Genomic DNA, 13,162 nt, shown 5'->3' with positions numbered 1-13,162 from the left:
AATTGTGAAACCCACAAATGTTAGAGTGGAAATGGATCTCTGAGATCATCTAATCTAACCTTCTCACTTTACAGCTGAGGAAACTAGAGCCTGGAGAAACTGTCTTTCTTAAGGTCACAGGAAGAGCAAATGTGTAGTGATACTCATTCTGGAATGCAAGTCTCCTGACTCCCAATCCAAGGCTTCTGTATATTATAGCACTGAGGTACATTTTTGTGCTCCCAGGGAATAGCCTTCAGAAAACTTGTTCAGACCTTTTTTTACAGAGTTAGAGTTAACACCACAGTTAACTACAAAATTGCAAGACTGCATGTTGAGAGGAATGGGCACCAAAAAAAGAGTGAGCCATTTCAAACACTATCTCCCACCCCACATGCCTTCCCAGAATAGTCACATGGCAGTGACTCACTCTAAGACTCAGTAACTGGCAAACTCGGTGGATGGGAGCATCATGAAAGGGTCAGCTCCGAAACAGCTAGAGAAAGCCTACCTTAATGTTTAACTAAGGTGGCAGCCTCTCTTCCTCATCGGAGGGTTCATTTACTATCCCAAGAATGACTAACCTTGACCCATTAGAGCTGTGGTGAAAACTTCAGTTTCACCAGGATCATGTGGTTAATTTGCTTTTGGCGCCCCACTGTGGCATTTCTAGGACCTACATCCTCTATTTGTACACCACAATAGTTTACCTGATCTCATACTATATATAGAAGGTAAAAGCACAGGCATACCCTGGAGATACTAATTAATTATTTAGCTAGATCTTCTGGATAACTTGCTGTGGCTTTTACATCAGCACTTGGAGCTTCACCCTGCACTTTGATGTTATGGAGACGGCTTCTTTCTTTAAACCTCATGAACCAACCCCTGCTAGTTTCAGACTTTTCTTCTTCTGCAGCTTCTTTACCTGTCTCAGCCTTCACAGAATTGAAGAGTTGGGGCCTTGCTCTGGATTAGGTTGTGGCTAGTCTGATCTTTTATTCAGACCACTAAAACTTTCTCCATATCAGCAATAAAGCTGTTTTGCTTGCTTATCATTCGTGTGTTCAATGGAGAAGCACTTTTAATTTCTTTCAAAGCCTTTCCCTTTGCGTTTACAACTTGGTTAATTCATTGAAGAGGCTGAAGTTTTTGGCCTATTTCAGCTTACAATATGCCTTCCTTGATCATTTTGAACTTTAGATTTAAAGTGAGAGATGTGTAACTCTTCCTTTCATTTGAACACTAAGAGGCCAAGGTAGGGTTATTAACTGGCCTAATTTAAGTCTGAAGTGTTGTGAGAATGTGAGACAGACAAAGGGACCAAATGCTGTTGGAATATTGGTACTAATCACAAATTTGCTCAACACAGGGTAGCTACAAATCTTCAATTTGTAAAAAAATGCAGTATTTGAGAGGCACAATGAAGTGAAGTACAATAAAGTGAAGGGCAACAAAACAAGATATGCCTGTATTAGAGCCCTCTAAGTCTTTTTCTTTAGCTGCAGGAAAGAAATGTAACAGTACTGACCTTGTAGGGTTGTCTGAAAGGTTTAAAAGATAACACACATAATAAGCACTTAGTAAATGCTAGGCATATTAAGAGTTTCATAAACAGTAACTACCATTATTTTTAAAAGTAAATCCTTAGATGGGAGGGAATTAAGAGCAAAAACAGGGACGCCTGGGTGGCTCAGTTGGTTGGACGACTGCCTTCGGCTCAGGTCATGATCCCAGAGTCCCGGGATCGAGTCCCGCATCAGGCTCCCAGCTCCATGGGGAGTCTGCTTCGCTCTCTGATCTTCTCCTCGCTCATGCTCTCTCTCACTGTCTCTCTCTCTCAAATAAATAAATAAAATCTTTAAAAAAAAAAAAAAGAGCAAAAACAAAATTCACCAAAGAATATGAAGTATTAGAAAAATTAATTCAGGAGCGGCTGAGTGGCTCAGTGGGTTAAAGCCTCTGCCTTTGGCTTGGGTCACGATCCCAGGGTCCTGGGATCTCTGCTCAGTGGGGAGTCTGCTTCCTCCTCTCTCTGCCTGCTTCTCTGCCTATTTGTGATCTCCGTCTGTCAAATAAATAAATAAAATCTTTAAAAAAAAAAAAAAGAAAGAAAAATTAACTCAATGAGTAATTGGTGTTCACCAACCAGTTGCATATGATTATCCATAGTGATTATTTCTGCTGTTTCTCAAAATAATGGGGTCCTGTGGACACATACTAAAATTTGAGTGAATCAAAATGGCAAGCTTTCAATAATTTTACAACACTCATTAATACATTTGGAGCTGCTTTCAGGCACTACGAAATCAAAACTAAAACATGATGAGGGGCATTTATTGTATTATCTGGATAATAATTTGTAGCATTCTGAGGTTATCTGGAGAGAACTTCAGATGCTACAAAACTAAAACTAGAGGGGCGCCTGGGTGGCTCAGTGGGTTAAGCCGCTGCCTTTGGCTCAGGTCATGATCTCAGGGTCCTGGGATCGAGTCCCGCATCGGGCTCTCTGCTCAGCAGGGAGCCTGCTTCCTCCTCTCTCTCTCTCTGCCTGCCTCTCTGCCTACTTGTGATCTCTCTCTGTCAAATAAATAAAATAAAATATTAAAAAAAAAAAACTAAAACTAGAAATTATGGCTGTGTTTAATATAATATTAAATGGCTTAATAATTAATCACATATATTAAGAGACTGTCATTGCCATACAAACTTCCTAAAAAGGAACATATTTTGTCTATTATTCAATCCTTTGTTTTAATAGGTGTGGATACCCGGTTTACAAGTAATGACAGGGCTTCTCAGCAGCACAGTTGGCAGGGCAACTGACTCTTGGTTTCAGCTCAGGTCATGATCTTCAGGGTTGTGGGACTGAGCCCCGCCTTGGGCTTTGCGCTCAGCTTGGAGTCTGCCTAAAATACTCTCTGCTCCTCCCCCAGCATGTGAGTTTTCTCTCTAAAGTAAATAAATAAATCTAAAAAAAATTTAAAAAGTGACTAAAATGTGGAAAAACGTGGCAGAATAAAAATAAAATTACACTGTTTCAACACCCAATCATATATTATTAATAGTCTCTCCCCAACAATTCACAGTACTTATACAAATCATTCAATAAATATTTATGGAGCACCTCATATGCATAAGGCACTCTTCTAGGTGGTTAGGATACATAATAAACAAAAGAGACAAAAGACAGAGCTTGTGATAAGAAAGGGAACACTTACAAACTTTTATGAAGTCAGCATATGGCAATACCAAAAGAAAACAAGGACACCACAAAAACTATCCCTGATGAACATGGGTGCAAAATTCCTCAACAAAATTATTGAACCAAATTCAATGAAACATTAAAGGATCATACATCATGCTCAAGTGAGATTTACTCAAGGGACACAAGGACGGTTCAGTATCCACAAACCAACATGATATACCACATTAACAAAACGAAGGGTAAAAGCAGTATGATCAGCTCAAAAGATGCAAAAAAAGCATTTGACAAAATTCAACATCCATTTATTATACAAAACCTCAACAAACTGGATACAAAAGGAACATACTTCAACAAAATAAAGGCCATACATGACAAGCCTACAGTTAACATTATACTTACTCACTGGTGAATATAAAGCTCAAAGCTTTTCCTCTACGATCAAGAACAAGACAAGGATGCCCACTCTCACCATTTATATTCGACACAGTATCGAAGTCCTAGCCAGAGCAAACAGCAAGAAAAAATGAAAGGTATCCAAATTGGAAAGGAAGAAGTAAATTCCATCACTATTTGCAGGTGACATATTATACATAGAAAACCCTAAAGAGGGACGCCTGGGTGGTTCAGTTGGTTGGATGACTGCCTTCGGCTCAAGTCATGATCCTGGAGTCCCAGGATTGAGTCCCGCATTGGGCTCCCAGCTCCACGGGAAGTCTGCTTCTCCCTCTGACCTTCTCCTCGCTCATGCTCTCTCTCACTGCCTCTCTCTCAAATAAATACATAAAATCTAAAAAAAAAAAAAAAAGAAAAGAAAACCCTAAAGACTCCACCAAAAAAAGCTGTCAGACTTAATAAACAAATTCAGTAAAGCTGCAGGATACAAAATCAATATATAAAAACTGACTGCATTTCTATACACTAATAAGCTATCAGAAGGAGAAATTAAGAAAATAGTGCATTTACAATTGCAACAAAAGGAGTAAAACACTAGGGAGGCTGGATGGCTCAGTCAGTTAAGCGTCTTGCCTTGGGCTCAGGTAATAATCCTGGAGTCCCAGGATCGAGCCCTACATCAGACTCCCTGCTTAGTGGGGAGTCTGCCTCTCCCTCTACCACAGCTCTTGTTCTCTCTCTCTCAAATAAATAAATAAAATCTTAAAAAAACAAAAGACTAAGGGACGCCTGGGTGGCTCAGTTGGTTAAGCAGCTGCCTTCGGCTCAGGTCATGATCTCAGCATCCTGGGATCGAGTCCCACATCCGGCTCCTTGCTCGGCAGGGAGCCTGCTTCTCCCTCTGCCTCTGCCTGCCTCTCTGTCTGCCTGTGCTCGCTCTCTCTCCCTCTCTCTCTGACAAATAAATAAATAAAATCTTTAAAAAACAAAACAAAACAAAAAGACTAAATTTAACCAAGGAAGTTAGAGACATGTATACTGAAAACTACAAGACACTGAGGAAAGAAACCGAAGAGACAAAATCAGTGGAAAGACAGTCCATGTCAATGGACTGGAAAAATTAATCCTGCTAAAGGTCCATACTACCCAAAGCAATCTACAGACTTTGCAATTCCTATCAAAATTCCAAAAGCATTTCTCACAGAAATAGCATAATCAATCCAAAAATTTGTATGGAACCACAAAAGACCCCAACTGGAACAAAGCTGGAAGTATCATGCTTCCGGATATTACAAAGCTATAGTCATCAGAACACTATGGTACTGTAATAAAACAGATGAAAAAAAATCAATGAAATAGAATACAGAGCCCAGAAATAAACATACACACACAGTCAATTAACTTACAATAAAGGAGTCAAGAATATACAATGGGAAACTATACTGGGAAAACCAGTCTTTCCCGCTCCTGTGTCTTTCTCTCTGTACAGAGAAAAACCCTGCGTGTATGCTTCTTATGTTTCTCCTTTACTACTCATATAGAACACTTCACTTCTGGTCACCAAATGTATAGAGGTTTTTCTCCACACCAAACAATTCTCTACAACACCAAGTGGGTGTCCACAGTTGAACTTAATTCGGACACTATCTGCATGGAGACAGCATTAGATTCCACAGGTTAAGGGTTCAGTCTCACGAGATTACCCCCCAACCCAAACACACACTTTAAATGTCAGTGACAAGTAGCAGATCCCCAGGTTAACCCACAATTTGTGTCCAATTTGGGTACAAATTGGTGGTTCTTATGACGCTCTCTTCAGGCTCAATTAATTTGTTAGATATGTTCACCCACTTTACACTTACCAACTTATTAAGGGTTATGATAAAGAATACAGAGGAACAACCAGATAAAGAGATACACAGGGTGAGGTCTGGGAGGGTCCTGAGTGCAGGAGATTCTGTTCCTGTGGAGCTGGGGTGCACTGCCCTCCAGGTCTGGATATGTTCACCCACCTGGAAGCTCCCTGAACCCTATACACTACTGGGATTTTACGGAGGCTTCCTCACATAGGCATGGTCAATTAGTAACTCCAATTTCAGCCCCTCTTCCCTTTCTGGAGGACAAGGCGTAGAGCTGAAATCCAAGCTTCTAATCACTGATTGGTCTTTCTGGCGACTAGTCCCCATCCAGGAGGCCATCCAGAGTCATCTCCTTAGAACAAAAGATGCTCCCAGTGTTCTTATCACTTAGGAAATGACAAGGATTTCAGGAGCTCTGTGCAGGAACCAGGGACAGAGACCAATATATCTATGTATTTGTGTTATCTCACAGGAAAAGACAATCTCTTCAATACACAGTTTGGGGAAAATTTTACAGAAAAATACAAAAGAATGGAAATGGACAACAACCTTATACCATATACAAAATTAACTCAAAATGGCCAAAGACTTGAATGTAAGACCTAAAGCCATAAAACAACTAAAAGAAAACATAAGAGTTCCTCAACATGTCTTGGTGATGATTTTTTTGGATTTGACAACCAAAAGGTAACAAAAGCAAAAATAAACAAGTGGGACTACATCAAACTAAAAAGCTTCTGCACAGCAGAGGAAACTACCAACAAAATAAAAAGGCAATTTACCAAATGGGAGAAAAGATTTGCAAATCATGTATCTGATAATGGATTAATATCCAAAATATATAAATAACTCATACAACTCAAGGGCAAAAAAAAAAAAAAAAAGAAAGAAAAAAAAAAACCCGGGCGCCTGGGTGGCTCAGTGGGTTAAGCCGCTGCCTTCGGCTCAGGTCATGATCTCAGGGTCCTGGGATCGAGTCCCACATCGGGCTCTCTGCTCAGCAGGGAGCCTGCTTCCTCCTCTCTCTCTCTCTGCCTGCCTCTCTGCCTACTTGTGATCTCTGTCTGTCAAATAAATAAATAAAATCTTTAAAAAAAAAAAAAGAAAAAAAAACCCTAGACAATTTAACTAAAAAATGGGTGGAAAATCTGTATAGAATTTTTTCAAAGAAGTCATAGAGATAGGGGCGCCTGGGTGGCTCAGTGGGTTAAGCCACTGCCTTCGGCTCCGGTCATGATCCCAGGGTGCTGGGATCGAGCCCCATGTCGGGCTCTCTGCTCAGCAGGGAGCCTGCTTCCTCCTCTCTCTGCCTGTCTCTCTGCCTGTCTCTCTGCCTCCTTGTGATCTCTGTCTGTCAAATAAATAAATAAAATCTTTAAAAAAAAAAAAAAAAAAAGAAGTCATAGAGATAGCCAACAGTACAAGAAAAGGTACTCAACATCACAAACATCAGGGAAATGAAAATCAAATTACAATGAGATACTACTACCTCACACTTATCAGAGAATGGCTATTAACAAAAGATAAGAAATAACAAGTGTTAACAAAGATGTGAAGAAAACAGAGAGCTTGGTTTTTGCTCAGTTGCTTTCAAACTTGACATGAATCAGAAATCCTCTGGACGGATGTTAAAACAGACTGTTAAGGGGCACCTGGGTGACTCAGTTGTTAAGCATCTGCCTTTGGCTCACCAGGATCCTGGGATGGAGCTCCGCATTGGGCTCCCCGCTCATCAGGAACCCTACTTCTCCCTCTCCCACTCCCCCTGCTTGTATTCCCTTTCTCACTGTCTTCTCCCCCTCTGTCAAATGAATGGATAAAATCTTAAAAAAAACACAAAAAAACAAAAAACAAAACTGTTCAAACAGTAATTCAGTAAAGCTTGGGTGGGACCCAATAATTTCCATTTCTAAAGAGTTCCCAAATGATGGTGATGCTAGTGGTTCAGGGATCACGCTTTGAGAAACACTGTTCTAGTGAAAGGAAGACAAATACTACACTATAAACTTCAGAAATACACAGTGTCTAGTATGTTAGAAGGTAAGTGCTCTAGGAAAAAAGAGAAAGTAGAGCAACATAATAGCTGCATACAGAGCTGGTATTCTTAGGTTTTATCTAAATATCCAAATTCCCAAGAACAGTAACAATGGCTAATGGCTCTTGTCAGGCAGTATTTTAAGGGCTTTATATATATTAAATAATTTAATCTTCACAAAACCCTTATTAAAAAAATACTATGATTTATCCCCATTTTGAAGAGACAAAGTAGTTAGCTTGAAGTAAGCTGTCCAAGGTCACACAGCTACTAAGAGATGGATCCAGGATGTGAACCCAGGCAGTCTGTTTCTAGAATCCTTGCTATTAAATATTATAGTATACTGCCTCTCAATTCACATAGTATCTTCTTCCTAAATGTTATTTTTAATGTCAAGAGAACTACTTTGAAGGCTTTGAAGGGCTAGACTGGATATACATTATGCTCTCTATTCTATAAGCACCCTGATGCTTTCATCTACAACCCAAATAAGCATGTTTCTTTTATATATTTTTTAAAGATTTTATTATTTATTTGACAAAGAGAGAGATCACAAGCAGGCAGAGAAGCAGGCAGAGAGGCAGGCAGAGAGAAAGAGAGAGGAAAGCAGGCTCCCTGCTGAGCAGAGAGCCTGATGTAGTGGAGCTTGATCCCAGGACCTGAGATCATGACCTGAGCCAAAGGCAGAGGCTTTACCCCACTGAGCCACCCAGGTGCCCCCTCTTTTATATTTCTTATTTAAGTTTATCATTCAGTCCAATGACCAAGTGAGAAAATGCAGATACCCTTGAATCTTTCCCTCTCACTCCCCATGTCCAATCAGTCTGGTTAATTTCTGCCTCAGAAGGGGCGCCTGGGTGGCTCAGTGGGTTAAAGCCTCTGCCTTCGGCTCAGGTCATGGTCTCAGGGTCCTGGGATCGAGCCCCACATCAGGCTCTCTGCTCAGCGGGGAACCTGCTTCCTCCTCTCTCTCTGCCTGCCTCTGCCTACTTGTGATCTCTGTCAAATAAATAAATAAAATCTTTAAAAAAAAAAATTTCTGCTTCAGAAATTGGATTTAGGACACTCTAGATTCCTATGTTACTCAGACAATTGCCACAAAGGCTCCTAACATGGTCCACTGTATCCAGAGTCTTATGCTTCTCCTTCATTCTCTGTTCAGCCACCAGCATTTCCCTTCTAAAATAAAATCTGACCATATTAGTTAGCTGCTTAAAATTCTTTACTGATTCTTTATATCAAGCCCAAATGTCTTTTTTTTTCCATATAGGTAATTTGTTTATCCAGACCAGTGATCACAATTATATACAGAAAGATACTTGGGTAATTATTTGCTTTTGACTTACAGTAAATATTCAGTAAATATCGGATGAATGAAAGTTAAACAAATATTTTTTTTTAAAGATTTTTTTTTTTTTTTTTTTTTTTATTTGAGAGAGAGAGACAGTGAGAGAGAGAATGAGCGAGGAGAAGGTCAGAGAGCGAAGCAGACTCCCCATGGAGCTGGGAGCCTGATGTGGGACATCAATCCCGGGACTCCAGGATCACGCCCTGAGCCGGAGGCAGTCGTCCAACCAACTGCGCCACCCAGGCGTCCCTTTTCTTTTTTTTTTTAAAGATTTTTTGAAAGTTAAACAAATATTTGCTTTACGTTTTCTCTTCTACACTTAAATTTCATAGGAGCAAAGACTGTGTCTTTGACTACTGTATTTCTGCACCTAGCTCAGAAAAGGCTGCATAATATGTGCTCAATAAATATCTGACAAATAAACGTTTTGCTGAGTACTTTTTTAAAGATTTTTATTTATTATTCATTTGACAGAGATCACAAGTATTTTATTTATTTTTTATTTTATTATTATTTTATTTTATTTTTTATTATTTTTATTTTATTTATTTATTTTATTTATTATTCATTTGACAGAGATCACAAGTAGACTGAGAGGCAGGCAGAGAGAGAGGAAGGGAAGTAGGCTCCCTGCTGAGCAAAGAGCCAGATGCAGGGCTCTATCCCAGGATCCTGGGATCATGACCTGAGCTGCAGGCAGAGGCTTTAACCCACTGAGCCACCCAGGCGCCCCTCCTGAGTACTTTTTCTATGTCAAGTACTTTGTGAGAAGACCAAATGTCTTTTTTTTTTTTTCTTTTTAAGATTTTTATTTATTTGACAGAGAGGGAGACACAGAGAGAGGGAATACAAGCAGGGGGGAGCTACAGAGGGAGAACCAGACTTCCCACCGAGCAGGGAGCCCGATGTGGGCCTCGATGCCAGGACCCTGGGATCATGACCTGAGCTGAAGGCAGCTGCTTAACGACTGAGCCACCCAGGTGCCTGAAACCCAAATGTCTTAATGAGATATACAGGTCCCTTCACAATCTGGCTGTGTCTCACTCTGCTCATCTACTATTATTCTCCCACACACACCCTAAGCTCTGTCTGGCTGTGAGTCTTCAACTTTCTATTCTGTTGTTGCTTTTTCCCATTTCCCTCTGTCTGACAAACTCCCATTCAACCCCTTATACTGTTCTCCTTTCTGCAAAGCTTCCCTCTCCCAACACTCAAGTAAGCTTTTTCTTTATGGTCTCAAAACCATCTTAGGACCAATCACAAACTCTTCTGTAAATCTGGTCCCATTTAAGGCAAGAACTCTTGAAACTTCGTAGGGCCCAGGACAGTGACCAATACATAATAATTTTTAAGTATTTACTGAGAACCAGATCGAGTTCATTTATAGAGCATGAGCAAACACAACAGCTGTATTATGTACATTATTCAGAACCTAATAATTCATGATGGAAATTAAAGCTCTGAAAAGCTTATGAAGTAATCTCAGAATTAGAAAAAAGGATTCAGAGATGAGGCACTGTGTGTTTGCTCAGCTAAATTCAACTTATTCAACAAACATTTACTTAACAGTGTGAACAAAGTAGTGAGCATAGATTGAAAGCTGTTGAAATTATTTTTTTTAACCTATGGATATGTGTACATTGTATTTATTTACCCATTAAACAACCAAGTCTATTGCCAGCAACTCGTATTAAGAGTATTGTGTTCTGGGGCGCCTGGGTGGCTCAGTGGGTTAAGCCGCTGCCTTCGGCTCGGGTCATGATCTCAGGGTCCTGGGATCGAGTCCCGCATGGGGCTCTCTGCTCAGCAGGGAGCCTGCTTCCCTCTCTCACTCTCTGCCTGCCTCTCCATCTACTTGTGATTTCTCTCTGTCAAATAAATAAATAAAATCTTTAAAAAAAAAAAAAGAGTATTGTGTTCTTGGGTAGACATTCATACCTTTTTTTTTTTTTTTAAGATTTTATTTATTTATTTGACAGACAAGGATCACAACTAGGCAGAGAGGCAGGCAGAAAGAGAGGAGGAAGCAGGCTCCCCGTGGGCTCAATCCCAGGACCCTGAGATCATGACCTGAGCTGAAGGCAGAGGCTTAACCTACACTGAGCAACCCAGGCGCCCCACATTCATACCTTTTTAATTGTCCTCTTTGTAGTAATGAGAAGGTTAGGTAGATGATAAAGGTGAACATAACTCAGTTTTCTGTTAAGGGTTAATAAACCCTTCCAGAAATGAACACTGCAAAATTTAATTCAGCACTGAGCTGAAAAAATGGTCTATTTTTCAACCATGTAAATCAGATCCCATCACTCTCTTGCTCAATACCCTGTAAGTGCATCCAACACATTTAGAAAAAAGTGTGAATCTTTCACTTGGGTCTATAAGGCCACAGAAGATCTGGCCTGCCTACCTCTATTTAGCCTCATCCGCAACCACTGTCTCCTTTGCTCATTTCACACTGGCCTCCTTGCTCCTTCTAGAACCCACCAAGTTTATTTCTGCTTAAGGACCTTTGCAATGCTATTCTGTCCTCCTCACACTCACTTCTCCCAAATTTTCACATACTCTCTTCATTCAAGTCCTTGCTCAAATGCCACCTTCTCAAAGCCTTTCACAGCTGCCCTATTTAACATTAGAGTCCTCCCTTCCATTCCTTTGACCTGCATTACTTTCCTCTTAATATTTATATATCATCATCAACCCACTAGAACAAGAATTTGTAAGTCTCCTCACTGCAATAATTTGCAATATTACCAGCATTTACCAGAGTGCCTGGAACACAGCAGTCTCTTTCAATAAATAACATTTATTGAAATAAACTGAAACATTTAACATTCTCTGGCATTCTCACTAGAGTCATTCAATTCACCTGACCTCAGGAAATTCGCAAAGCAAACACTCTCAATCCCTGAACCTTAAGTAAAAACAAAACCAAGTCTTATCAGCCTTGACATCAAGATCTATTTGTTGAGTGGCAATGAACCTGGCGGGTCTTCCTAGAGATTTAATTGGAAAACTAACTCCAGCAGGCAAAGCCTGCATCCAGCTGACTTTTGCAATCAAGGAATAGGAAACATTTTAAGCATAAAAGTACCTAAGAGGACCACCCCTAAACCCACAATCTTGACTTTAAAGACCCCCATACCCCAACCTGATACTTTACCAACCCCAAAATTATTTTTCCTTTGGCTTCTTAGCCCTTTTGGTGCTATGGATCCTTTGCTAGTCAGGTGAGAACTACAGACTTCTCTTGAGAACGCTTTTAAATGCACAAAATAAAAGGTACAGGCAGTAGTGAAAGAAACCAGTCTCCTATGCTCTTCTTGCCAGGGTGAACATGAGACAAGAAAATTTTGAAGGCACAGCAGGATCAAGAGGAAGAATCCCTAGGAGACAACACTCCGAGGTTCACCCCCGAGCACCCTCAAGTGGTAGCAGCGAAATACTGAGCGCCGAGACCCAGCCAACCCTAGGGGGCGTGTCTGAGAATATGCATCCGATGGGAAGAGAGACCCGGTTCAGAAGAGGGGAGGGTATGTGGGGGGGGAACCTCTTATTCCCTAGACCCGCGCGGGGCCGAGTTCCCCACTGCTCGTCCCGCCCTCGCCTCACCTGTCCCGGCCATCCCCAGGAGCCGCTCCGGCACCCCTCGCAGGTCTTCATGGAGGCCGCGGAAGATCTCGTGAAGTTTCTCGAAATGCTCTGAGGAGGCGGCGGAGGTGGCCATGGCGCAGGCCGCGCTCCAGCACTGGCCACCGAGATTTGGGGCACTGGGCCCGCTCCTATCTGGGCGGTCAGCCGCCCAAACCCGCAGACATCACGGCGACCGCCTCCACCACTGCCGAGGACGAGACGCTTCCGGGGCCGGGGCGGGGTCCTCCCGAGCCGGAATGCCCACCCTCCCTACATTCCGTCACTGAGGGAGCGCCGGGCGCGAAAGCCTGACGGAAAGTCGAGTTGGCTGCCCGCCCGGACAATTCCTGAGAGGATGGCAGCGGGCCGGGCTAGAGGCAGTCCTGAAACCCCGGAAATACCCTGTCCTGGAATGGAGAGAGCGCCACAGCAGAAGGGACTATGAGGACTCGCGGGACGGGCAGCGCGCCGACCTGTCCCCGCGGCTCCGCCTTCGTGGGGGGGGGGGAACCGCTGCAGTGCATGCTGGGAGCTGTAGTTCAGCGCGATAGACGCCAGGAGTCCGTGGTCACGTGTTGGTGGGGGCGGTGGTTCTGTCGGCGCCACAGCTGCAGTGGGTTGTGCTGACACGCTGTAGTCTGGTATCAGTAAGCGACTGAAGTTATCTTCACTGTCATCTCATTGTTTGGCCGCTCTGGCTTTCTCAGTTC

At 42.0% G+C, this 13,162-nt stretch overlaps 1 protein-coding gene across 1 annotated transcript in view; it reads right to left on the bottom strand.

Moving 5' to 3' along the window:
• The window catches only part of VTI1B (vesicle transport through interaction with t-SNAREs 1B), a 32,364-nt gene extending 19,670 nt beyond the window's left edge, over positions 1–12,694 (bottom strand). Inside the window, exon 1 of the mRNA XM_044231546.1 lies at positions 12,432–12,694. Coding sequence (XP_044087481.1) covers positions 12,432–12,546 — 115 coding nt within the window. The 5' untranslated portion in view covers positions 12,547–12,694. The remainder of the gene's footprint in view (positions 1–12,431) is intronic.
• Positions 12,695–13,162: the final 468 nt, after the last annotated feature.

Source organism: Neovison vison, chromosome 13 (genome assembly GCF_020171115.1).
Source record: "Neovison vison isolate M4711 chromosome 13, ASM_NN_V1, whole genome shotgun sequence".
Classification (NCBI taxonomy): domain Eukaryota; kingdom Metazoa; phylum Chordata; class Mammalia; order Carnivora; family Mustelidae; genus Neogale; species Neogale vison.
This window is presented reverse-complemented; position numbering and strand designations above follow the sequence as displayed.